The 24,263-nt window shown below is 55.6% G+C and overlaps 1 protein-coding gene across 4 annotated transcripts in view; it reads left to right on the forward strand.

Moving 5' to 3' along the window:
- Positions 1-8,117, forward strand: part of ZBTB40 (zinc finger and BTB domain containing 40) — a 72,008-nt gene extending 63,891 nt beyond the window's left edge. For 2 of the 4 annotated variants that reach the window (XM_032863696.1, XM_032863697.1), the window contains 5 exons: positions 611-825; positions 1,988-2,150; positions 2,853-2,939; positions 4,316-4,542; positions 6,247-8,117. In XM_032863696.1, the coding sequence (XP_032719587.1) occupies positions 611-825; positions 1,988-2,150; positions 2,853-2,939; positions 4,316-4,542; positions 6,247-6,441 (887 nt within the window). In that variant the 3' untranslated portion in view covers positions 6,442-8,117. The remainder of the gene's footprint in view (positions 1-610; positions 826-1,987; positions 2,151-2,852; positions 2,940-4,315; positions 4,543-6,246) is intronic. The other 2 variants (XM_032863698.1, XM_032863699.1) reach the window with 2 other exon arrangements.
- Positions 8,118-24,263: the final 16,146 nt, after the last annotated feature.

Here is a 24,263-nt window from a genome sequence, read left to right on the forward strand (position 1 = left end):
AAGACTTGCTTTTCCTAATCTCTAAAACAGGATGATGATAGATCCCACGTGTAGGGTTATTGGAAGGTTAGAGCGAGTTCATATTTGTAAGGCACTTAGAATATGGCTGTCATGCAGTACTCATTAAACATTGAGAATGTTTTTATTGTTGAATCCAAGGTGAGGAGCAAGGAAGCATCCTTCCTGTCAGTCAGACGCTGACAACAGAGCAAACAGTGAGGCTCTGGGGAGTGTGTTGGAAATCTCTGCAGAACATGAGAACACTCAGAAAGGCCCAGCGCAGGCAGGGGAAGAGCAAGGGCGGTCCTCCCTGCAAAGTAGTTAAATGGAATTGAACTTGTAGGATGTAACGTGAGGAATGGGGATGAACTACTTGGTGCCGCAGAGGGGGTTCGTACAGAAGCCTCAGAGGCATCCCCCCGACCCTGGACGAAGGTAGCGGGGGGTGGTCAGGCGATCGCCGCACTCACTGCTGGTCCTCGGAGCGTGCGGCCATACCTGACCTCCGAACAGCCTCGAACCCGGAACCGCACCCAGCTGCCGCGCCTCCCTGACGGCTGCCCGTGGTGTTTTTCCCTCCCTCTCTCCCCGCGGATGTCCGTGAAACCAGACATCGAGGATCCGTACGACTGCAAGAAATGCAGGATGAGCTTCCCCACGCTGCAGGACCACCGCAGGCACATCCACGAGGTGCACTCCAAGGAGTACCACCCCTGCCCCACATGCGGGAAGATCTTCAGCGCCCCCTCCATGCTGGAGCGGCACATGGTGACCCACGTCGGCGGGAAGCCCTTCAGCTGCGGGATCTGCAACAAGGCCTACCAGGTGACCGCGCGCTCGGCCCGGAGCGCCTCCCCCGTCCCCGGCCTGCCCTCCCTTGCATCTGCCCGGAGTCCCAGAGCGGACGAGGTGGCTGCCGCTCAGGAAGGATGCAGCTTGTAACCGCTGAGATTCTCTAAGGTGATCTGGTCAGAGTGATGCAGCTGGGAGCTTTAATTGGAGCCGAGAATTCCTACAGCTCTTCTCTTGGATTTCAGCCCTGTCACGAGCTGAATGCTGCTTTTCCCCTTGGACACTCACACTCGGTGCAGCCCGTTGAGCCCGTGTGTCAGGGGATGTGAGAGTGACAATGGGCCATGTAACACTGCCTGCAGTTACCTTGTTTAGCACGATGACTGGGTTGTTGTCGCTGTTTTTAAACTCCTAGGGAAGGGGTCTGCTTTTTCACTGTAGAATTTGGTATGTAATTAAAGGGAAACCCCATATGGAACTAAAAAGAAACCACATAAGAGAAACTCAACTCTAAAACTGCAGAGAAAAAATGGTTCTTGTGACGTCTGTAAGATTTGGATGTAGGGAGAGAAACACCGCGGCTAATGCAGCTCCGCAGACATGGAGAGCTCACTTTGGACCACACCTGGTGCTATGACCTCAGGGTTACAGAGCTGAGTAAGGCATCAGCTTGGTCACTGGGAAAGCCGGGAACTGTGGGGTGAGAGTGTCTCCGGGCTGCTCTGGAACCTGGGAAGGAGCAGGGACCGCGCATGCTTCTGCTCCAGCTCCAGCAGGCTTCTCTGCTGCCTCCCTGGGCCTCTGGGAGGCGGTGAGATACAGCTCACATGCTCTGGTGGGAAGGCCGGGGTTTGAATTCTGGCCCTGCTATTTACTGATAGGACCTTGGGCAAGTCATTTAACCGCTGTGTGCCTCAGCTCACCTCACTAGAAAGATTCTGATGCCTCTCTCATAGGCTTATTGTGAAGGGTGAGAGTTTCTGAAGGACCAGGCTGTACCCTGCCCCGTAGTGGTCTCTCAGCAAATACACAGGAGCCTGGTTCCCCAGCCACCAGCCATTCCTCTCACGTGAGCACTCAGTGTGATGGGTGAGAGTGTGATTCTAGATCCATAAGCTCTTGTCTCACAAGGGCCTTGGGACCTCTCCAGCTTGCTGGACCTTCTAAGACTTAACATTCGCCATGTTCCTTGCAGCAATTGTCTGGGTTGTGGTACCACAATCGGACCCACCACCCTGATGTGTTTGCCGCTCAGAACCATCGATCTTCCAAATTCTCATCACTGCAATGCAGCTCCTGTGACAAAACCTTTTCCAACACCATTGAACACAAGAAGCACATCAAGGCAGAGCACGCAGGTGAAGTTGGGGTGCCTGAGACCACCATTGTGAGCTGATGAGTGGGAGTGGCTCGATGACAGCATCCCGGGCTCCAGCAAAAATCCCACCTTCTGGTTCTATACTGTGGTGTGTGTGGCAGTGGCCTTTGTTCTGTCCCAGCACACCTGAAGGAGGCCATGCTGGCCCATCAGGAGCAGTGAAGAGTAGCTTGAGTGGCAGTGGTTCTCAAATCTGGGGGCCTCGAGCACTGTGAGCTCCTCCCAGCGCTGAGGGACGCTGGTACACGGCGGGACCTGGGACGGGTAGTTGTAGTGGCAGACAGGCTTGGGCGGAAAGCCTGACTCCCACATGGAGCAGCTGCATGACCTTGGCAAGTGACCTCTCTTGCCTGAGCCGGTTTCCTTCTCTTCAGAAAGTTAATACCCCCCTTGCCGGTCAGCCTGGGCTAATCACCACAGTCATGAAGCATGTCCTGTGTGCAAGGTGCGTGCTGAGCATTGGTGGTGCTCCTACTCCATTCGTATAGCAGCCCTTCTTCCATCCGGGCGGCCTGGCTCCGATCTGGCGTCCTTTACACCAGATTGTTCTGCAAGCTCATGGCTGTGAGGTTCCTGGTACTTCGTAGATGCTTGCTAAGTATTGGCCAGCACCGCCCTCTGCAGCCCGAGAGAGCCGTCCTCTGGTTGGTTCCCACCATTTCTTTCCTTGTGTGCTTCACAGATATGAAGTTCCACGAATGTGAGCAGTGTAAGGAGCTCTTCCCCACACCAGCCTTGCTACAAGTTCACATCAAGTGTCAGCATTCAGGTCAGTGCCCCTTGCGAGATGCTCCTGGCCTGGACTGCCCTGGTGTGTCTTGTCTCCACCATCCACAGCCATGCAGGCCAGACCAAGTAACCGAACGGACTTGTGCCTCCGTTTCCTTATCTGTAAAACGGGGACAGTTAGAGTGCTTCCTTCCTTGCAGGGTAACTGCAATTTGAAATACGTTAGTACCCGGAAAGCGTGTAAGGCCTGGCACCCGTGAGCATCCCTCCAGCGTGACCTGGGATTATCCTTGTTGCTGCCATGTCTCCTCAAATCTAAAATGCTAGTGTTGTATGAACCATCAAGAAAGATAAACTGGTTCAGTGGGTTAAGCCCCTGCCTTCGGGTCAGGTCATGATCTCAGGGTCCTGGGATCGAGCCCCGCATCGGGCTCTTTGCTCGGCGAGGAGCTTGCTTCCCCCTCTCTCTCTCTGCCTGCCTCTCTGCCTGCTTGTGCTCTATCAAATAAATAAATAAAATCTTAAAAAGAAAAATAAAGGAAAATCTGCCAGTTAAACTACATCGTCACTTAGAATTTGCAAGTGATTCTGCATATGCTGTTCTGGGCTTAATTTGGCAGATTTTACACACTCTTGGTACATCAGAAGGAAAATATGAGAAATAAATCATGGTGAGCATCCCGCCTCTCAGAGCAGCTTTCACTTCTGTTGGTCGAGGCGCGTGTGCTTGCACGTGGCGTGTGCTCCGCCACCAGCAGCACCGCCGGTGGGGCACAGCAGGCCGTTAGGTTCGGTCCCTCGAGCATGACGTAAAACTGGTCTACTCTTGCTGCTTTAGGGATGTAGCTGAACATCTGCCCCTTACTCATCCCTCCTAAACCATTTGGTTCTTGGGAGTTAAAAACGTGCACCACTCCTGTCTCAGGGATGTTCTTGGAAGCCACGGACACACTCCGCAGGTCTTGGTGCTGCCACCATAGCCGTCCGTGTGCGCATGGTCATTGGTGATTTTACATCCCACTGCTACGTGGCCTGTAGCCGTCATAAGATGCCCTTGAACCCGGGTCAGAGATGTCAGCGCGTGCCTCATGGACTTGATGAGGTACGGTGTCCTCAGCGTCCTGGCCCACAGTTGAGTGAAGACTGGCCTTGAGCTGAGGCAGAGTCATTCTGGAGCTAATGCTGGCGAAGCGTGGCTGCGGAGCCCCTCGCTTGTGTGGGACCTAGTCCTGTATTTATCATGTTGCCTTATCTTTCCTGAAGAGGATCCCCCAGATCGTAGAAGCTTCGGGTGCCACCGAACCCGAATCTGCCTCTGCACCTCGATCCTGGTTGCTCCTTCCTCTCCCCTCGCCTGCTCTTGCTTCTCTCAGGCATTCCACCCGCAGCCCATCCTTTCTGTCCCCCCTCTTCCAGGGTCCCAGCCATTCCGGTGCTTGTACTGTGCAGCCACCTTCCGTTTCCCGGGAGCACTGCAGCACCACGTCACCACGGAGCACTTCAAGCAGTCCGAGAGCACCTTCCCCTGCGAGCTCTGCGGGGAGCTCTTCACCTCCCAGGCCCAGCTGGATGGTCACTTGGAATCCGAACACCCCAAGGTGATGGGCTCTGAACCCCAAGCGGCAGCTTCCCAGGTGGTACAGGTGATTCTGGGGCCACCCGCCACGAGGGTGCGGACACGGGAGTCCCAAGGCTTCTCTGGAGGCAGCTCTGTCACACCACCCAGCCGTTCTCTCGGGGGCTCCCGGAGGATCCCATATGTAATAACATGACTAAGAGGGCCTTATGGAAGCATCTCTCTGGGCCCCTTACTAAACAGAACACTCTAGTCTCCTGGCGAGCACCTGCAAATGGCCACTGGGTAGAGGGAGAATTTCCAAAAGCAGAACACCCTTGCTTTGTCCTAATTCACACACTTCCCCACCTTCTGCAAAACACCGTGGGGTGTGGCAGGAGCGGCAGGAAATCTCAGAGAAAGAGGGGTGAGCTGTTGGGACCCCCCTGCTGCGGAAACACTTCAGTAGCTCCTCTAGGCTGGGCCCAGGACACCGGGTATGTTAGAGTTCCTCGCCTTTACCTGGGTGGGGGAGAAGCTCGTCTCTTCCTGTCTTCTCTGGAGAGGGTGGGCAGACAAAGAAAAGAAACACAGTTCTGTGGATCGTCTGTGGACGGACAGGAGCAGCACTGTTAACTGATTGGACCTTCCCACTGTCCAGCCCCACAGAGGGGTTCTCGATGAACCGTGTCCTCACGGGCCTCTCCTCGAGCAGAGGGCAGGTCAGGTGGGCGGGCTGCAACAGAATTCCTGCCGCCATGTCACCCAGAATGTCTCTGCTTTGATCTTTTTTTATATATTAGGATTCTTGGTAAGATGTCCTTTGAGGAAAAAACGGAAAAAAAAAAAAAAAAAAAAGGCTCCCATTCCTAAAGAAAAGAAAACCCGTTTGAAAACTACTGTTCCTAGATGATTTTTGATTAAACACCATAATCCATCTTCTCACGCCCCCACGACACAGACATGGGGCTGAGCTTGGCTTCCCCCTTCTGCCCACTCAGGCCTAGCACTCTGCTCCCCACTTGTGACTAGTTCTTGAGGGCCAGGGTGGCTATGCCCACAGAGGCTCTCTGGTTTGAAAATATCAGGGGGCACCAAGCTGCCCCAAGTCCCCACAGGTCACAAGCATCAGTTTGGAGGTTGGGATGGGAACGTGGTGTGCTTCACCACAGACTGGGTCTCCCTGACCCCCCTTGAACAGGTGACAGCTGTGGAAGAGTCCTGCGTGGGGCTTCCAGTAGGGGGTCTGGGGGGGGCGAATGAGGAGTTGATAAAAGCCACATTTCCTCCACTCGTTCCTGTTCCTGAGTTCTGGAATGGTGTAGCCGCCAAGGAAGTTTCTTTACCTGAGGGCCAGACACTACCTTTGGCCAGCCAAGGCTTCTGATAATTCCTTCCATTTCCGGGGTCAAGCCTGAGACTAAGCACTTTAAGTAGCATTCCTTTCACATGGCCCTTACCTCCGCAGTGTGATCCTTGAGACAGGAAAACCCAATGTAGGAAACTGAACCGGTATTCACCGGTGTGTAATCATAGAGTCTGGGCACCCTGAGATGGCGTACTGAGCTAAATTATAGCAATTTAGCACACAGAGTTATTTAAATTGTTTGCCTGCCTTCTCTTTTGCATCGCTGGTGTGTTAGACTTGCCTCTTTCCATTAGGTGCATGTAATTGCTCTCCTCAGGTGAAAACATAAATATCATCATTACAGCGTGAGACAAAAACCATGTAAATTCTGGGGAGCTCCCTGTAGACACTGCCCAGAGCAGCCTCACGGTCTTTCCCTTTCAGGTGATCCAGGCCCCGGAGCCGGCAGCCCCGACGGAGCAGGTGATCACTTTGGAGGAGACCCAGCTTGCTGGGTCACAGGTGTTTGTGACATTACCAGATTCGCAGACCTCTCAGACCAGCTCTGAGCTTGTGGCAGTGACCGTGGAGGATTTGCTCGATGGCACTGTGACCCTGATCTGTGGCGAGGCCAAGTGAGTGGCCGCTCATCCCATGGAGGGTCCTGCATTTGCAGCAGAGAGAACGTTCTGCGGCCTGCCGTTTGCCCTCCGTCCCTGGCTGTCCCGAGTAGCGAGCATCGTAGCCTGCACCATCCGGAGCGCGCTCACTCTGTTCTCAGAGAACCAGCGGTGTTGGTGTCCTTGGCGCAGACACTGCCGCCCTCCCCAGGGGACAGGCCTATTCCCATAGGCCTACCGCTGTGGCCTCTGTGGTGAGCAGTGGGGTGGGAGTGGTGACCAGGCCATCAGAGAGGTGCCGCGCGCCAGCTGCCTTCGCTGTGCAGAATGGCAGGCAGCCGTGGGCCTACGGTCCACACACTGGGGCTGTCAATGCTGCCGGGGCCTCCTGGCCATTTAGAAATGAGAGAAAAGCACCAACACACCATACAGAGACCGCCGCCCCCCACCCCCGGCCGGAGCACACCGGGCTCCTTCCTCACTCCGTCATCCTCCCATCCGCTTGGGTGGCCGGGCCTCTCCTGGTGGCAGGAGGACAGGAAGCAGCGCATTAACACAGGCCGAGTCCCACCTCTTCAGTACAGTTAGCCCTTCCCCAAACCAAGCCCTGCAGGGTTTCTGCGATACGCTCCGTGTGGGGCCGTCCAGCTGCAGAGACAAGCCCTGCCCTTCCGGGATCTTCTCCGTGGTGGTCTGTACCCGAGGGCTGTCCCTGCAGCCTTCTGTGTTCTCCTCAAAGCCGAGACTGTCGGCCGCTTGCTCTGGAGCCTGGGGCATGGCCCATGAACCGGCACCGGGTGCCGGGTGTCGGGGTGCTCTGGCTCCTCCTCCCGCCACGTTCTGGATGCCTTGGGAGTGGCCTGCTGGCCACCTCTTCCAGGAGGCCGCTGTTACTGCAGGCTGGTGATCCTTCGGAGTCTGAATTTCACAAAGCTTTTTTATCTTCAGTTCCTAAAATATAATCTGATAATTAATGGTTTGTGGAATCCATTATGAAGTGCAATTAGATGGATGTAGGTTCCCGCCGTTCGGAGGGAATGACTAGCATTTATCTTCCTTTCCCCGGTGCCAGAAGGTCGCAGTCTGCTCGTGAGTGGCGTGTTTACACACCAAGCAGGGCTGCCTGCCCCCTCGCGCGGCTTCTCCCTCGGCAGGGGTGGTGCACATTTCATCACTCACCCTCCGACTGGAGGCTGGCAGAGGACAGGCCCGTGCCATCTTTCTGAGCACATTTCACGTCCCCAAGTACAAGCAGGGACCAGGGGTCAGTTTGGGACACAGTCAGGACTTTGCCGGCCTCCGCACACCGCTGGTAGGACCAAAGGCAGAGCCCCGCCATCACCCCGCGTGGCCGCTGCGGCCGTCTGTCCACCTGTGCGCCGGGGCCGAGTTCCAGCTCGGGCCCACACGCCGGGCAGCTCCCTCCTCCCGCCTCCACTTGTGTCCTCATCTTGATCTGCACGTCAACTTGAGCTTGTCAGCTCAGGGATCTTCCCATTCTGGAGCAAATGAAGTTTTCAAAGGGAAGTTCTCAGAAGCTGGAACCTGACCAGAAGATGGTGCTCAAACCTTGAAGACGTGGCCTCCACGCGCAGCCCTCGCTGCTCCTGCCACCGCTGGCTTCTCTTCAGGTGGTGCGGTCCGGGAGAGCTCATGACCGGCAAGGGGCAGAGTGGCACCGGGTCTCCTCCTGGCACCAGAAGAAAGCCTCTGGAAGGGACCAGTGTGGCCCGGCCCTGCAGACTAGGTGAGGCTCCGTGGCGGTGGGCGGGGACTGCGTCCTCAGAATTGCTTGCAGCCGAAAAGCCAATAAAAACTTAATTGCTAAGGGCCCGTAGGGGAAAGTGATTTTTCTTTTTCAAAAGTCTCGTGATAAAAGAAAGCTGTAAGTTTTTAAACCAAGTTTCAGATCCTTTCAAGTCCCGAGAACTCCTTGCTCGGGTGTCCGACGGAGCCCCCGATGTTGGCAGGGCATGCGTTTGCTGCGGAATCGGGGGACTAGCAGCTCCCGAACTGGGTGCACACAGAGAGGTGGCAGCTGCCGCCTGACACGCCTCACCGACCCCGCCGCCCGCCAGGCAGGAGGCACAGACCCTGTGCTGCTTCCAGGGAGGAAGGAGGAAAGGTGCATCCTGAATTTAGCCTTTGCTCCGAGTGGACCTCTGCAGGGCACTGCACTGGTGGCGATTTTATAGTGTCACTCCCGAGAGGTGCCCGAGCGCGGGTTGTATTGTAGAAAGACTTGTTCCAGCTTCACTTGGCCATTTTGTTCTTTTCCTCCCACTGCTGCCCGAGAGGCCTCCGGAATGTCTGCACAGAGGACATTGTCATCGTGCTCCCCTTGGTCCCCCTCACGTGCTTTCTCATGGCAGAGGGGTCTCTGCCTTGTTGCCATGGGTGCATCCTGGTGGCCTCCAGGCTGAATCCTGGGGGTATTTGTGGTTGTGTGGAGGAGGCTGTGGACCTCTTGGAACCCCTGCCCGAATATGTCCATTGGGCCCCTGGACTATCTCTGATTCCAGAGCTTCTGAGGCAGCCGGCAAGGAGGGACAGGCAGGCAGATGCCCAGCTGGAGTCTGATTCTGTGGGAGTAACGGGGATCACTTAGGGAACAGGATTTGCCGTCCCAGGTAAGTGAGGCGACAGGAGATGGAAGAGCAGGGGTGCCAGAAGAGGATGGCGCTGTCCCAAGGACGTGAGCAGCACCTGGCCACAGGGGCAGCAGAGAGGTAGAGGCAAAGGCAAAGCTTTTTATTCGTTTAGGTAAGAAAGCCCGTCTCATCTGTCTCAAAAGCTTTGTGTTTAGAAAACTCGGAGCCCAGTAAGTAGCAAGGACTGTGCTGTGAATGCTGGGTTCCCCCCGGTGATCCTGACCTTCTCTGTGGAAGTGCTCTGACTCCCCTCCCATTGACCACCAGCATCAGCCTCATCCCTCGGGGAGGAGCTCTGCTGGTCGGGTACGGAGGGACAAAATGGGGTCGAGTCTGATAGGTGAATGGGGGGAAGGTCTCCTTCTCTGTTCATGGTTTAAATAAGTCAGGGATACTCTCATAATCAAGAAGAAAGATGAGGTGGCCCCTAAGAGTTTCTCACCCCAGGTGATGTCAGTAACCACGTGCTGATGACACAGCAGGGCTGTGCCTTTAAGTCTCATGGGTCTGAGATCTGGGAATTGCCTAAGGGATGGAAGAAACTGCTGACCTCACATAGAAAGGTTCTAGGGGATAAGGAGTTGTTTGTATTAAATTGGGGCTAGAAAGCGGCGGTGATGGAGAAGTGGCTAGGACGCTTTAATTATTACTCCCAAAGAAAGAATAGCAGCCTCAGCGTTCCCCACTTGGTGCACTGTTTCCCAGGGACCCTTGGGAGGTAGGGAAAAAACAGGAGTAACAGTAAGATTTGGGGTTGGAGAGGGTATCAGAGGCAAGCTGATGATTGTTTTGCTGCCATGGAAAACCTTGGGGCTGGTAGGACCTGGGCCAGAAGCTCAAAGCACAGCCAGAGCTCAGAAACTTCCTCCGTGTACAGCTGTGCCTATAAGGACGAGAGAAGCTGCCTGTGCTCTGGGATCACGCTGTTGAGAAAAATTATCCCCTGGGCTCATTCACATTGTGTCCAAATCATGGAAATGTTCATCAGTCGTTTCTTTATCCAAGGCCAGCCACACCTCCCACCACAGGACAGCCAGCCAGGACTTGATGCTGTGTAATTTAGATATAAACCATTATTTTCATTTAACTTGCACTATTCTATATAAATAAAATATGTACTTTGGAAAAACTTGCGCTGCGTGAGTTTCAAACGGACTATAATGAGACCTGTTTCCTCTCCAGTTCTGGCCAGCTGTCGCGTGGGCCCAGGCTTGACAGGGAGTTCTAGGGGCTCTTGTGCCTTCGGGCCTTGCCCGCATGGTGGGGGGAGGGGAGACTGTCCCATCAGGTGGAGGCTGTTCCCCGGAGCCCTCTTTGCCGGAGATGGAGCTTGGTGCGGGGTCTCAGAGGCGGGTGTGCACGTGCAGCCAGGGTACCTCCGCACTGTGCCACTTGCTCACTGCGTGACCTCGGGGGCGACACCCTCTCAGCCCTCTCCGCGCAGCTCCCATCTGTAAGGGGGGCAGTGGCACACAGAACCGTACGGGGAATTCCGAGGCTGGCTTTAAAGAACTTAGTGTTGAGACTAACTGTTAGCTAAGTCTTGCCTGGATTGCCAGCGCTGAGTGGTGTCCATTCCCGCACCTTCGGGTTTCTCTCCTCCTTTCCTCCCCCCTTGCTCCCCCTCCCTCGCTGCCCCTCCCCCCTCCCTCTCTCTCAATCCTCGGGAGACCTTACAACACCCACCACTTTTCATTTATCTCTTGAATCTCAACTGCCCCAAAGCACAAAGTGCTGAGCAGATGAGTATAAAATAAGCAGAAACCTTCTGTGGAAAATAGCTGGAAATGTCACGTTGCTGGCGGCCCACGAGGACACAAGCAGTGCTCGGACAGGATGTGCAGCATTTCTGCAGGAAGAAGCCGCATGAAAGGCAAGGGGAGGCACGCCCCATCTTTTCCATCTGTCCTGTCCTGCCTGCTAGTCCTCTAAGGTCAGGTCAGCCCAGAAGCCGGGGAAAGCCGGGTGAGGTGGGCTCTGTGCTCGTGTCTCCTGGGACAGTCCGGGAGTGGCACGAGCGGATCCTTGTCCAGAACCCACAGGACCTTTTTGAAGGAGTACCCCTGCCTACCCAGTGCCTGCAGATAGGCTAGAGCTCTCCGTTGTATCGGGAGCAATAATCCTTACAGCGTCCTAGGCAGCCCTGGATAATTGTAACACACTGCGGGGCTCCAGCCATGAAGGTGAAAGTGTGAAGAGGTAGGAAATGGGCCGAGTGATCCCTTGGCAGTCCCATTATCTTAGCGCTGGGCCTGGGAGGCTGCTGTAGGAGGCTAGATGGCACGGCGGGAAGGGCATGGACTAACTGGATGGATGACCTTGGGCAAAGCCTTCCCGAACTCCTAATGGCATGTAGACGCTTTGGAAATGATGTCTGTTACAATGTCCAGTACTTCTAAAGACCCTGGGGGAGGAGGGCAGAGAAGGGCAAGATGGAGTAGGCCCAGCACATCCTTAAGATGGAGGGCATGGAACAGAGTGCCGGGTGCCCGAGACCAAGGTAAGCCTCACCTCTCTGAGCCGTACTGTATAATCCCAGGGCCTCTGTCCCAGACCCAAGTGAACAGGGACAAAAGGGGGACCGGACGTCCTGACTTGGATCAGCACAGCCAAAGGGTCTTGTCTGAGTACAGGGCCAGCCTCTGAATGTCAGGTCGGGGCACAGGCAGTGAGACCCAAGGAGTGGAATCGCGGCGTGCAGAATGGTGTCTGGCCTTCCCACCCTGCCTCTGGAGCACGGTCTTCAGTGTCCGTCTTATGTTCCCTGTATGCTCAGGGATGTGTCTGGGTGAAAAGAGAAACGTAGCTTCTGGCTGCCTTCACGGAAACTTATCCTAGACCAAGGGGCCGCACGCTTCATTGGTAAATAGCCCAGTACTCAGGGCTTCACTAGAAGGAGGGGTTTAGGTTCATTGCTTCTTGGGAACGTCCTTGAGGCTTTATTCTTGTGCAACTGTTCCGTCTTCTGCCCTGTCACCCGGTGCTACCAGAGCATAGGTCCGATGACCGTCAAGACCCTCATACCTGCTCCGCGAGCTCAGCGCACTGGGCAGCGCGCTCGTGCTTAGTAGACGCTGACACTGCTCATCTCACTTGTCTTACTGTCCTCCAGGGAGAAACAAATATCCCCATCTCACCCCGCTAGCAAGGCTGTTCCCCAGGCTACCTGGGGGCTGGTCTAGCAGAACATCCCCCTTCCTGTGTCCTCCTAGGAGAGATTAGCAGAAGGTGAAGAGCAGCTAGCTCGGCCCAGAGCTCCCCAGCTGCCCTGATCAAACACCACCCTGCTGGCTTTTCTTGCACCGGTTCCCCCAGCGCAGGCCAGAAACAGCTGATCAAACACATCAGGACAAGGTCAGTCCAGGGACCCACCGTCCCCTCCAGGAGAGATCTCCTAGACCTGCCATCAGGAGGGTCCAGTAAAAATGGGCAGGGGGTGGGGAAGGGGGCCCACGGGGCTGGCACAGGACCAAATGGCTTTTCATTCGTTTTAAGGTTGAAACCTCTGTGGTCTGCACGGGGTCCAGAGCAAAACCAGCACGCACAGGGAGGCCAGGCCTAGCACGCCTGTGAGCCCGGGGACCCGGGGTAAAGCGAGGAACGGAGTAGCCTGCACACACGCAGGACAGGGTGAGGGATGTCAGGCAGGAGCCAGTGTCGTTTCAGGAGCATGGGATTACCAGATTGTCACAGGGTGACTTAAAATCCTCCCTCACGAAACCGTCACCCCTTCAAGGGCAAGGGCTGTGTGTCCTCCTTTCCGTTAACACACAGTGAGCCAGGCACGTCAGGTTCTGCTTGCCCAGGTCTGTTCTCCCTGAAAGTTCTGGAGTCTCGGCGCTCCTGCTATGGGCCCCGTCCTGTGCCAGGTGCTGTAGACGTTGGGTTGTGCGGGGCTGAAACAGCGTGTGGTTCCTGCTCCCGGGGACTGATCACCTTGTTGGCCAGACAGAGATTATTTATGAGAAGAAAGAACCGAAAACATCCATGCAGGTCCAGACCAAGACCTAAATGCTATTTCTCTCTCTCTCTCTCTCTCTCTCTCTCTCTCTCTCTCATTGTCTTTTTCATCAGGATGGTTAATATTTTTTAGAGATAATCTCATAGTAAGTAATGCCTGTCAGGCGCTTGGTGTTTTTTGCACATGGGACGGAGATCTTTGTGTACTTCTGCCTTCACCGGCACCGTGACGACGTAGCTGCTGCTATCCTGGGTTACAGACGAGGGGACCCACAGCAGGGGAGCCCCGTGACGAGTGACTGCCCGTGAGCTGGAATTCAAACACGGGCAGTCTGACTCCACAGTGTGCTCTTAGTACCCAGTCAGCTAGAAGAGATCTAGTCCATCGTAGTTCCCAGTCCTTAGCAGCCTGGTCTGTCATATCTGGACGGTCGTCACAGGACCCAGCAAGGCTCCCTGCCTGCGCTGTCCTTTCCCTTCCCCTGCATCCGTCCTGCCTGAGACAGCCAGTTAGGCCTAAACCTCTGCTGCTTTCTGCTAGAGATGAGGTGTCCTGGAGCAACAAGTCATGTCCTCTTGCCTTGGCTTCGGGACTAGATGGTTTGTTCACCAGTCCTCAGTCCAGACTCGTCCCCAGAGAGCAGAAGGACAGCTACCGGAGCTGCTCCAGCCCCCGCAGGGCTGGCGGAGGTCCGCCGCACAGCCTGATGAGAGTGTGCGAGCGTGCGAGCGTGGTTCCTCCACGCACACGGCTCTGGAAAGCAACCGGAGCTGGATGGCCTCCCTGGGTGGCAGCTGGGTGGGCCTCTCGGACTTGCCCACCTCTCCCATCATTGGCCTCCTAAAAGGAAAATGTTTTCCAGACAGCAGCCGTGTTACCGGAGAGGATCTGATTAGAAGCCAAGATAAGAGGCGGCAGATCAGAGCCACCCTTTCGAGTTCTTCAGATCCGAATTCAAATCCCTGCCCTGTCCCTTGTTAGATGTGTGACTTTGGGCACATTAAGCTTCTCTTTACCTTGATCCTTTGTAAACGGAGGTAATAAAAGCTCTCACAGTAATTGTGGAGATTACAGGTGATGCATGTAAGACCTTGGTACAGGTCATGGCAGGTAGCAAGTGGTTGATGGAAAATACCAGTCATGCCCAAAAAGGGGCCCAGAGCTCTGGGGTGGTCTGTGCCCCAGTGCAGAGACCCCATGGGTCCCTCTGAAGCTCAAGTAAGATGGGCTTCTGGGTGAGGGAGGCCGATGAAAAACCGGCCAAGCTGGACAGAGTCCCAGGAAAGCAGGGTCTCCTCCACGGCCGCCTCTCTGTGTCCCATATTTCTGGTGTCCGGTGCGTGGCGGGTGCTCAGGAAACACCTGTTGTGTGATTCTGCGCTGCAAAACCGGAGTTAGCCCTGGGGTCCGAGGATGGCCTGGAGCCTCGCTCCTTAGGCTACGTCCTACTGCTCGCAGCGCCACCTAGAGGAAGGTCCTGGCCGTGCGGCCCCAGTGGATCTTGTGGCATCCACAGAGCACGCTATCTTGGTCCGTTTGATGCCTCCATTTCTGCCCCAGCCTGGTGTGCTGGCTCAGAGCAGGAGGGCTCTCAGGCAGGCGGAGCACGGACGAGACAAGGTGACAAATGGTTGGCCCAGCTTGGCCTCCCTCTTGTTTGTATGGGCAACAGGGTAATCCCATAATGCCTTACTTACTCTTGAAAAGCGCTCGGCTATTTTCAGGTCATTACTGAGCCTCTCGGCAACATGAAAGTTTAGGTGTCTTCATTATTAGCCCTTTTACCGCACAGGAACTGAGACGCGGCCACCTCTGTGGGCGGAAGGGTCCTCAGCTAGTGAGAGGCTGAGCTGCAGTCTGGTTGTCTGACACCAGAGGTAGGCTTTTCCCACTCCGCCGTGCTCTCCGTTTGTCACTAGGGTCCTCATATTTCCGAGCATTTTGAATCATTTACTTGCAGCAATGCTCTGAGGCTAAAAGAGCTTGAATTATTATTTTGCCAATGAAGAAATTGAAGTTCCAGGAGACGACATCACTTGGTCACCCAGTTAAGTCAGTAGCAGACCCGCAACCAGAGCATTGGACCCAGCATTACGTACACTTTGCAAGAAAAAGCACTACTCGAGCCCAGCGAGGAAGTGGACCTGGGGCTCCGCCAGAATCCTTGTGGCAGGGCCGGGCCTGGCCTTCCCATTTGTTGGCCTTGGCCTCAGGCCAGGCCATGTGCACCATCCCTGGCACGGGCATCACACGTCCGTCCAGGTGAGCAGACGAGCGCTGCCCAGCGGGATTCTCAGCAGTGCAGGGTATGGCCTGTTCTGCACCGTCCGACGTAGGAACCACTAGTCAGATGCGGCTTCGAGCGCTTGAAGTGTGGCTAGTGTGACCGAGAAACTCAATTTCAACTTATAATTTAAATAGTCACCCGTGGCTAATGACGATCGTGCTGGGTGAGAGTCCTACAGGGAGTGGCTGCTCCCAGATTCAGGCCCAACCCTGTCAGTCCCTGAAGCCTGTGACGTTCCACGGGTGCCCAATGAGGGGGGGGGGGGGGGGGGACAGGGACTCAAGTGATACACGGCCCCGGCAAGGTGGAGGGCGCCTGCTCTCACTCACTACAGCTAGCCCGCGCCCTATGTTCTGCCGTGAGCGCCAGCCCTGCCCCGTGCCGCCTCCACTTTTGCCCCCATCGTCGTCCACACCAGTGGCTTTTGAAACGCTACAGTGACAGCCCTTCTAGTCCATTTTATAGGTGATTACATCGGAGCTCAGCAGGGCTAAGGAGCTTGTCCACGATGACCCAGCGAGAAAGGTCTCATTGCCTGAACACAAGATGCCTAGTTAGTTCGTGTCTGTCACCAGCTCCAGACCAGCGCTGACCTGAAACAGAAGGGGCCGCAGGGCAGCCAGGAAAGCCTCTCCTTTCCGCATCTTTGAGAGGACACCATGACACGGAGCGTGCTGCCCCGGGCACCAGCCTTGTCCTCATAGAGCGAGGGTCCGGAGCTGGGCTTGTGCCCGGGGCCGGGCTCACCTTGCTGTGTCTGTGGCATTCTGCTGACTGGTGGGGTAGGAGGTGCTCGCCTCAATGAAGCATTTTTTTTCCTAAGCACGCCATAAATTTACATGCGACTTTTGTTTATCTTGGAACTAACAAGATTTGTGGTGACGCATCAGCACATTTATAACGGAAGCCGTAGGAAAACTAAATGCGTTGTCACCCGTGAGCCGTGTGACGTTGGACAAGTCTCTCCAGCACCCTGCCCCGTGACTGGATTAGACACCCTCTGAGCGCCCCTCTCCAGTAGTCTGACTCCCTCCCTAGCACTGGCCGTAGAGAGCCCCCTGTGGCAGCTTCTGTCCAGGACAGCCCGCCTTCTGTCCCCTCAATGAGGCTGTGGGGACTGTTCCCACCCCTGGCACAGCTGGGAGGAGCTGGCAGGGACCAAGGACAAAAGCATCCAGGCCTGGAAGAAGGAAGCTTTCTAGAGCTGGGGGGAAGGTCTGCCCTAGGAGGAGAGTGGGACACAGGGACAGTGGCTCTGCCGTTCTTTCGAGCCCTGGTCTGAAGCAAGCCTAGAGCTCATGGTAGCCCCCGGCCCGGGTGTCAGAGGGTCAAATGCCAGCCTGAGTGTTCTGGCTTTGGGCAGGCTGCCTGGCCCCCCGAGCCTTCTTTTCCTTCCCTGTGAAATGGGGAGGGTAATAGTACTTGCCTTTCCCTGGGGATTGTAAAATAATACTCCTGAGCCTTATGTGGTGCCAGGCCCAGAGGGCACTCAGTGAGTGGTTAGTCCTCGCTTCCTGGGCCTGACCCTAGAAAGGGCAGCTGTGGTGGGGCGGTGGGGGGAGGGTCTGCTCTGTAGCCTGGACTATGACGCCGGCAGGGCAACAGCGAGGAGGGAGTCCAGGCTTCGTGCTCTACCCTGACTTTCCTGACCCTGTGGCCTCACTACTAACAGGAAGAGTCAAGGTCTGAGGCCTGTGTTTCTGTGCCCTAAGTCTTCCAGGTCAGGCCTACCTGGCAGGGTGAAAAATCCCAGAACCCTGGCTTCGTGGGGGTGTCCTCAACCCTCCACTCGGCAGGCCTGAGGAGATAGGATTCCCTGGATACCATGAGCTGCCCCCTATTTCCTCATCAGAAGTTTCCCCTCAGCCTTCCTGGAGGCTCAGATCCACACTGGCACGGGGAGGTGACAGGGCTTCTAGGTTCCCAATGTGGGGCCACCGTACCCCAGCCAGGCACACATACACGGGGCCAAACTAGTCTCCTGGCCTTCCTCTACTCACCCCCTCACCACGTCCTCTGCCAGACGTTTCCCACCCACCTTCTCCCCGTCCTTCAAGGCCCATCCCAAATATCTCCCACTCCAGAAAGTTGCCCCCAGTCACGCCAGCCAAAATGTCTTTTGGACTTCTCAGCGTTGTATAATCCACAATACTGAGCATGTGGTAATCTCAGTTTTTTTTTTTTTTTGCCCTTTTTTGTAGTAAAGTATCCATAAGAAAAAAGTGTTCCATTTTAGTTACGTTTAAGTGTAAATTTCCATGGCATTGAGTACATTCACATTATTGTGCCACCGTTGCCACCACCCATCTCCAGAACTTTCTCTTCGTTTCATACTGAAACTCTACCCACCAAACAGGATCATCATCCCTAAAGGAAGCCGCAAATCTGTTAGCATCGCTCCCATCCCCCGCCCCCCCACCCCGCCCCAGGCCCTGGAAACCACTCTACTCCCCCTCACTATGAATCCGTCAGGGTTCCTCCCAGAAGTGGGATTATACGGTATTTGTCTGCGTTCATGTCTTAAACTGTCCACAGAGCGCTGGGCCTCTGCTGAGTGACTGAGGAAAAAGAGCTCACGAAGAGGCCAAAGAACAAACATCATGCCATGCCTAAGGCTTCCCGGGCCAGGCGTGGCCCCTGCCACACTGCTCCCACATCCCCAGACCAGAAGTCATTAATTCGTTCACTCAACAGGTATCAATCGAGCATTTATTAAGGGCTAGACAGCATGCTGGGATGGATGAGAGACACCTCAGTGAACAGTACAGAGTGACATCCCTGCTCTCATATTTTAATATGGAAGACAGACTCTAAGTAAGCTATGTGGAATGCTAGATAACATCGAGTGTCGAGGAGAATATTGGCAATGTCGCAATGTTGGAGTCTCAGGTGGGGTGGCCAGGAAAGGCCCGGCTCAGCAAATGACTTCAGCAAAGACCTGATGGCTTGAGGGATTGACCGCATGAGTGTCCAGGGGAGAGACACCCCTCCCCCAACCAGCAGAGAGAACAACCAGTGCAAAGGCCCTGAGGCAGGAGTAGACATGGCCTGTTTAAGGAAGAGGCCCTGTAGCCAGAGCAGAGTGGGCAAGGGAGAGAGCAGTGGGAGAGGAAGCTAGGGGGACAAATCAGGGTCCAGAGGATGTAAGACCCTTGAGGTCACATTAAGGATCCAGCCACTGGCAGGTTTCAGGTGCGGTGCTGTAACTGTGGGTAGAGAATAAATATGGGGAGAAGGGTGAATGGTGGGGGATTGCTTAAAGGCCATTGTCATATCTCATCACAGCAAAATTACTTGAAATTCTAAAATGAAGAGGAGACTGTGACCCAAGTCGGTTTCTGAGTGGCTCATTTGTTAGCCAAGTAAGGAAAGGGATGACGGCTTGTACTGGGGTCGTGGGGAGGCGTGGTCAGATGCCAGTTGAGCCAACAGAATCTGCTGGTGGACTGGATGTGGGATCCGAGGGGAAGACAGAGAAGCCAAGGGTGACGCCCAAGATTTCTGGTCTGAGAGTTGCCATGTGCTTTGGTGGGGAGAGCCACAGGAGGGTGAATCTTGGAGGGAAGACGAGGAGTTGACTTTGGGGCTTGCTAGGTTTGAGAGGTCTATTAAATGCCGAAGTAGAGAGATGTAGGGTGGGCGGTTGAAGCGTGAGTCTGCAGTCGGGGCATTAGAGATCACTCTGCCAGCGTTCCTATTCTGTTCCTGAGGCCCACCTGGCATCACCAGAGTTTTCTAGAGACCTGGGCTGCAGTTTGGAGCCTCAGTGTGCAGAAAAGACTGGGCATCAGTCTGCTCTTCCTTTGTCCGTCCGTCCGTCCATCCATTCGTCCATCCATCCATGTGTTCATCCATCCGTCCGTCCATCTATCCACCACGCCCAGCACATCGAACCCCAGCTAGACACAGTGTCAGGCACAATGTCAAGCACCAGGGGGAGAGTGGGGGGAATACGGGAATGAGTAGCATAGCCTCCCCTCAACAGACTCACAGTCTGGTTACAGAGTCTCTAACGCTGGCACCCCCACATGCCTTCTTTGGCCTCAATCTCTCCATCAGTAAAATCAGTCTGGACCAGACAGTCTTTAAAAGCCTCACCAACAGAGACCTCCCGGAACCCCAGTGAGGCCAGCCTGCCCTTGCCCTCCTCGGAGCTGGGCCCCCACCACTCGGGCGGAGCTTCCTGCCCCCAGAACACCCATCCAGAAAGCACATGGGCCCTGACATCCGTATTGTCCTCTGCATGTCCCACCAAGAAGTGATTAACTGTGGTGAAGCCACGAAGGCCACCTAGCAGCCGCCCACAGGCCACACAGGTGACTTGGGTTAAGGCTTGCCTTCTCAAGGGGGATGATGATCGCCTGCTGGAGGGTGGGAAAAATCACACTCCTTACGTGTACAGTACATACACCATCAGTATGTCTGCACAAGATTTTCATAGGGGTGGAGATGAGGGGATGAAACGTCTTACAAGACTCCACAGGGAGCAACACCGAAATAAAAGGATACAAAACCGTAGGTTAAGGGAAGGAGAGGAGGGTCGGGGCTTAGAGCACACACTCATTTGACTACACAATAATAGAGGGCTCAGTTCTGGTGCTGGGGACAGAGGGCACCACGCTAAGGGACAGTGCCCTTGAGCCCAGAATCTAGCGCAGGGCAGACAAGAAAATAGGCCATCATTATAACCAATGACAAGAGCCATGCTGGGGCAGGGTGTGGAGTGGGGCCCTAGTATCAGGAACTTTCCAGAGGCTAAGCCAAGCAGGACTCCAGCAGGCTGCATAGACAGTTCTGGGCAAGGCCAGTGAGGATCCCAGCTCCCTGTATAGGGACAGAGAAAGCAGACGTCCACATAGAATGATTCCTTTGGGTAGGCGGGGTCCTGAATGGGTTTGGGGGGAGACAATATTCTTCTGTCGTGTCCTCAGCTCAGAATGGCCTTGGGCTACTGGAAGTTGCTTGGGAGCCCTGCATTAGAGCTTCAGCCCTCAACCTGAGATACTGCTTTTGCAGCCATCTGTTAGAGCGGAAAGAGTTCTAGACCAGGTGCCAAGATAGGACCCGAGTCCTGGTCCCAGCTGTGCCCCTGATGGTGCTGCGTGAGTGTCTCTGGACAGACCACCTCCCTTCAGTCTCAGCCCCCCTGACTCTCAGATGGGAGATAAGCACAATCTCTTCCCCTCCCTGCTTCACATGGTGCTGGACGGAGACACACAGAAGCCTTCGGTCATGGCTTCTAGATAGAACAGCTTACACACACACACACACACACACACACGCACACACAATGAGAAGATTCCTCCCCATTTTGTAGGAGGGGGACTGAGGGTCCCCCAAAGCCACACAGGGAGTAAGTGGGGGAGCTGGGGTTTGAACCCACCGGCTGAAAGCAGGCATGGATGGGGTAAGAAGACGCATGTAGGGGTGGGTTTAGGGAGGCAGAGGCACAGGCCCTAACAGGTGCTCTGTGCTTGGCTTCGGCTCTGGCCGTCCACCTGAGAGCCGGTCTCTGATTTCCAAGTACAGGGCGTGCTGAGGGGATGGGAGGGGGCAGCCGGAGGCCCTGGAGACCTAGAGCCAGAGAAGGGAAGGCCCAAAAGAGCTGTCTTCACAGACCTTTCAACCGTCAGGGGGGGTCTGACTTGGTTGTGCCCTGGTTCCACCCCCCACGGTGCCCAAGATGAAGTCCTAGCGGCCTTGTCAGTCAGGCAGGGCCCTCCATGATCTGACCGCCGCCGGCCTCTCCTCTGCCGGCCTCCCCAGCCTCCTCATCGCTCACCACTCCCTCGTACCTCACTCTCCGGGTTTTCAAATGGCCCATAGCCCCTGCCACACACTGCGTGTCCAGCCCCACTGCGGGAACAAGAAGGAGGAGCGGCTCCCTCTCCCCCCAGACCCGGGCCAGGATGCCCGCCTGTCCTCCTCCATGCTCCACTCCACCTTCTCCTTTCCCCGATCCTGGGACTGGCAGCTGTCACCATAGCTGCCCTGCTTGCCTGGCCAGAGGGGCATCAGGGAGTGAAATGAGCAAGGGGCCCTCACCAGGAGCCCGCGCAGCCTCGTTGGTGCTCCTATCCCCATCATACTGGTGAAGAAAAGGGGTCTTGGGGAAGTAAAGAACTTGCGCAAAGTCACAAAGCCGCTGGCAGGTGGACCTGGGGCGGAACCCTGGAAGCCCCATGTCAGAGCCTCTCCGCTGTTCAGCGAGAGCCTGCCTGGAGTTGGGGGCGGGGAGATGGGGGGTCCCTGTCCACACTGCAAAGAGCCGTCACGAGCCACCGTCTACCCACCGCCTTCCTTCGGTTTTCTGATAGCGCTTATTGCGATCTAAACTTTCGTAAATTACCCATTGGTCTCTCTCCTCACCTACAGCAGTCGCCCTGCAGGGGTGGGGACCTGGCCTGCCTTGTTCACTGCAGGATTCCCAGCGCAGGTGCCCTGCCATTGTTCGCTGAGCGAACAGGTACTCGCGGTGCCGGCGGGGGCTGAGCGCTGCCCGGCCGTCGTCTGCCCATCCTCCCAGCAATCCTTTGAGGTAGGAGTTAGGCATACTTTTCAGATGAAGAATGGGGGCCCTAGAGAGGCGAAGTGACCAGCTTGGGGTCATCGGTAAGTGGCAGAGCCGGTGGCTGCATTCATCCGGTTCTAAAGCCTGCGCTCTTAGACCCAGGCTGCAAAGGAGGAAGCTGGCGCCCAGAGAGGCTCACAGCCTGGCCCGGGGTCACCCAGCCAGCTTCTGCTGAGGACGATGGCTTTGTTCTTCACACAGCCCTCTGCCGGGTTCCCCAAGGGTCTTCATCCAGGAACAGGTCATGGTCTCAGGGATCCCGTCTGCCTTTTAGGAAAACTGTAAGGACTGCAGCCTTCATAATTGCCCGCCATTCAGCTACGCCTTGTCCCCCTTCGTAAATGAGCACCCTCCTCCGTGGTGACGCCAGTGATTCTCCGGCCTGGGTCCTTCGGGAGGACCCCGCGTGGGGATCCTGCGCCAGCCCCAGTAGGAGCCTATCCAAGCTCCTCACCCTCGTGCACCTGTTGGAGCTGTCGAGAGCTGTGGCTTCTCACTCCCTGCTGGCGAGCTGGTGGCCGGCGAACATCAGAGACCGGTGTTTGTCTCCGCAGCTCTGCTCCCGATGGCTAAGTATGACTCTCCCAGATGCCCCTCCCCAGCAAGTCCCCTTCCTTCTGCGCCTCAGCAACACGCCCCCCTACCAGTAAAATGGAACCTTGGAGTCTCGGATGCCTAGACATTCCAGAACAGTGCAGTCCCATAGAAAGATAATATGAACTATATGGAATTTTGAATTTTCTTATACCCACATTAAAAGAGTAAAGAGTGTGCTCACTTAGGCAGCACATACACTAAAAGAGTAAAGAGGGACAGGTGAGATTAAGGTGATGTATTTTATTTAACCAGTGCATCCAAATTATTTTCATTTTAACATATAATTAATGTAAAAATACTCAGGAGCTATTTTATATTTTTCTCAGACAGAAACATTTCACTTCAGGCTTCCTACATTTCCAGGGCTCGAACCACGTGTGGCCAGTGGCTGTCAGGGCAGTGGTACTGGGCACTGCTGCGCAGGAATGCTCATCTTGTCCTGCCCGCCACCCCGACTCCCCCACGCCCAGGAGCCCTGTTGTGGGGCTGAAGGCTGCCTCTCCCTCCTAGTTCCTCCCCACCCGGCAGAATGCCCACCTCGAGGGCAGTCACAGGGACTGTGAGGCTGGAGACCTGTGTGGCCTTGAAGGTATGAGCTGCCAGTAAGGTTCCCCTTCCCTCCTCCCTGCCTCCTCCCCTCCCCTCCTCCCTGCTCACCTTAGAAGAAGATGGAGGGGAGGTGGCCACTGCCTTCCTCTTCCCCAGGAAGAGCACACTTTGGGAACGTGGACCTCAGAACCCAGGGTCTGTGTGTCAGTGGGATGTCCCTTTAGTTGAGATGAGTCACCTGAACCAGCACTGGACTGAACCCTTCCCATGAGTGACCTCATGTCACCCTCCCCAGGACCCCAAGGGACGTGAGCTCTTCTCTCCGGAGTTTCTGCAGAGGAGGAAACCGCACGCAGCTCAGAGAGACGGAGCGGCATTTCTTTTGCTCCTGGATCCCTCTTTCCTTCTGTGTCTCCCTTTCCTCTCTCTTTCCCAGTGCTGTGTGTGTGGGGTTTGGGGGTTAAAGTGTGTGTGCCCGCATGCGTATGTGCCCGTGTGTGTGTGCACACACATGGGGCCGACTCTGTGGCAAGGAGCCCCATCCTACACACAGCCCTGGGATTGGGCCCCAGAGGTCCCCGTTGCAGGGCCCAGGCTAGGGTGGAAGGTGGTTCTGAGCAGCCCTGGTGGGAGACACAGGGCTAACCCTAACCCCGGGCACAGCAGCGCCAGCTGAGGTGGGAGGGGCTGCGGGAGGGGAGGGGCTGGGAGACAGAACTCCTCTTCTGCCTCCTGGCCAGGTGCCCCCAACACTGTCTGTTCCCCTGGGACCCTGGCCCTGCCCGTGGGCCTGGCACTGAGCTTGCCCAGCAAATGCGAGTTGGGCACAGCATCCTCACCCCTCTGCCATCCTCCATTCGCCCCTCTGCCTCCTCCCCTCCTTCCTTCCCTGCCCTCTACTGCTTCCCTGGGTGTCCATCTCCACCTCTGTGCTTGGGCTCCCCTCTCGGTCAGGTCTCTCTTGCTGACTCCTTCAGTCTGGATTTTGGCCGTCAGTCTGTCTGTCTCTCGTTCTCCCCCTTCTCTGGCCTTTTCTTTTTTTTTTTTTTTTAAGATTTTATTTATTTATTTGACAGGCAGAGATCATAAGCAGGCAGAGAGGCAGGCAGAGAGACAGAGAGGAGGAAGCAGGCTCCCTGCTGAGCAGAGAGCCCGATGCGGGACTCAATCCCAGGACCCTGGGATCATGACCTGAGCCGAAGGCAGAGGCTTTAACCCGCTGAGC

Source organism: Lontra canadensis, unplaced genomic scaffold (assembly GCF_010015895.1).
Source record: "Lontra canadensis isolate GAN:19392208 unplaced genomic scaffold, GSC_riverotter_1.0 scaffold25, whole genome shotgun sequence".
Classification (NCBI taxonomy): Eukaryota; Metazoa; Chordata; class Mammalia; order Carnivora; family Mustelidae; genus Lontra; species Lontra canadensis.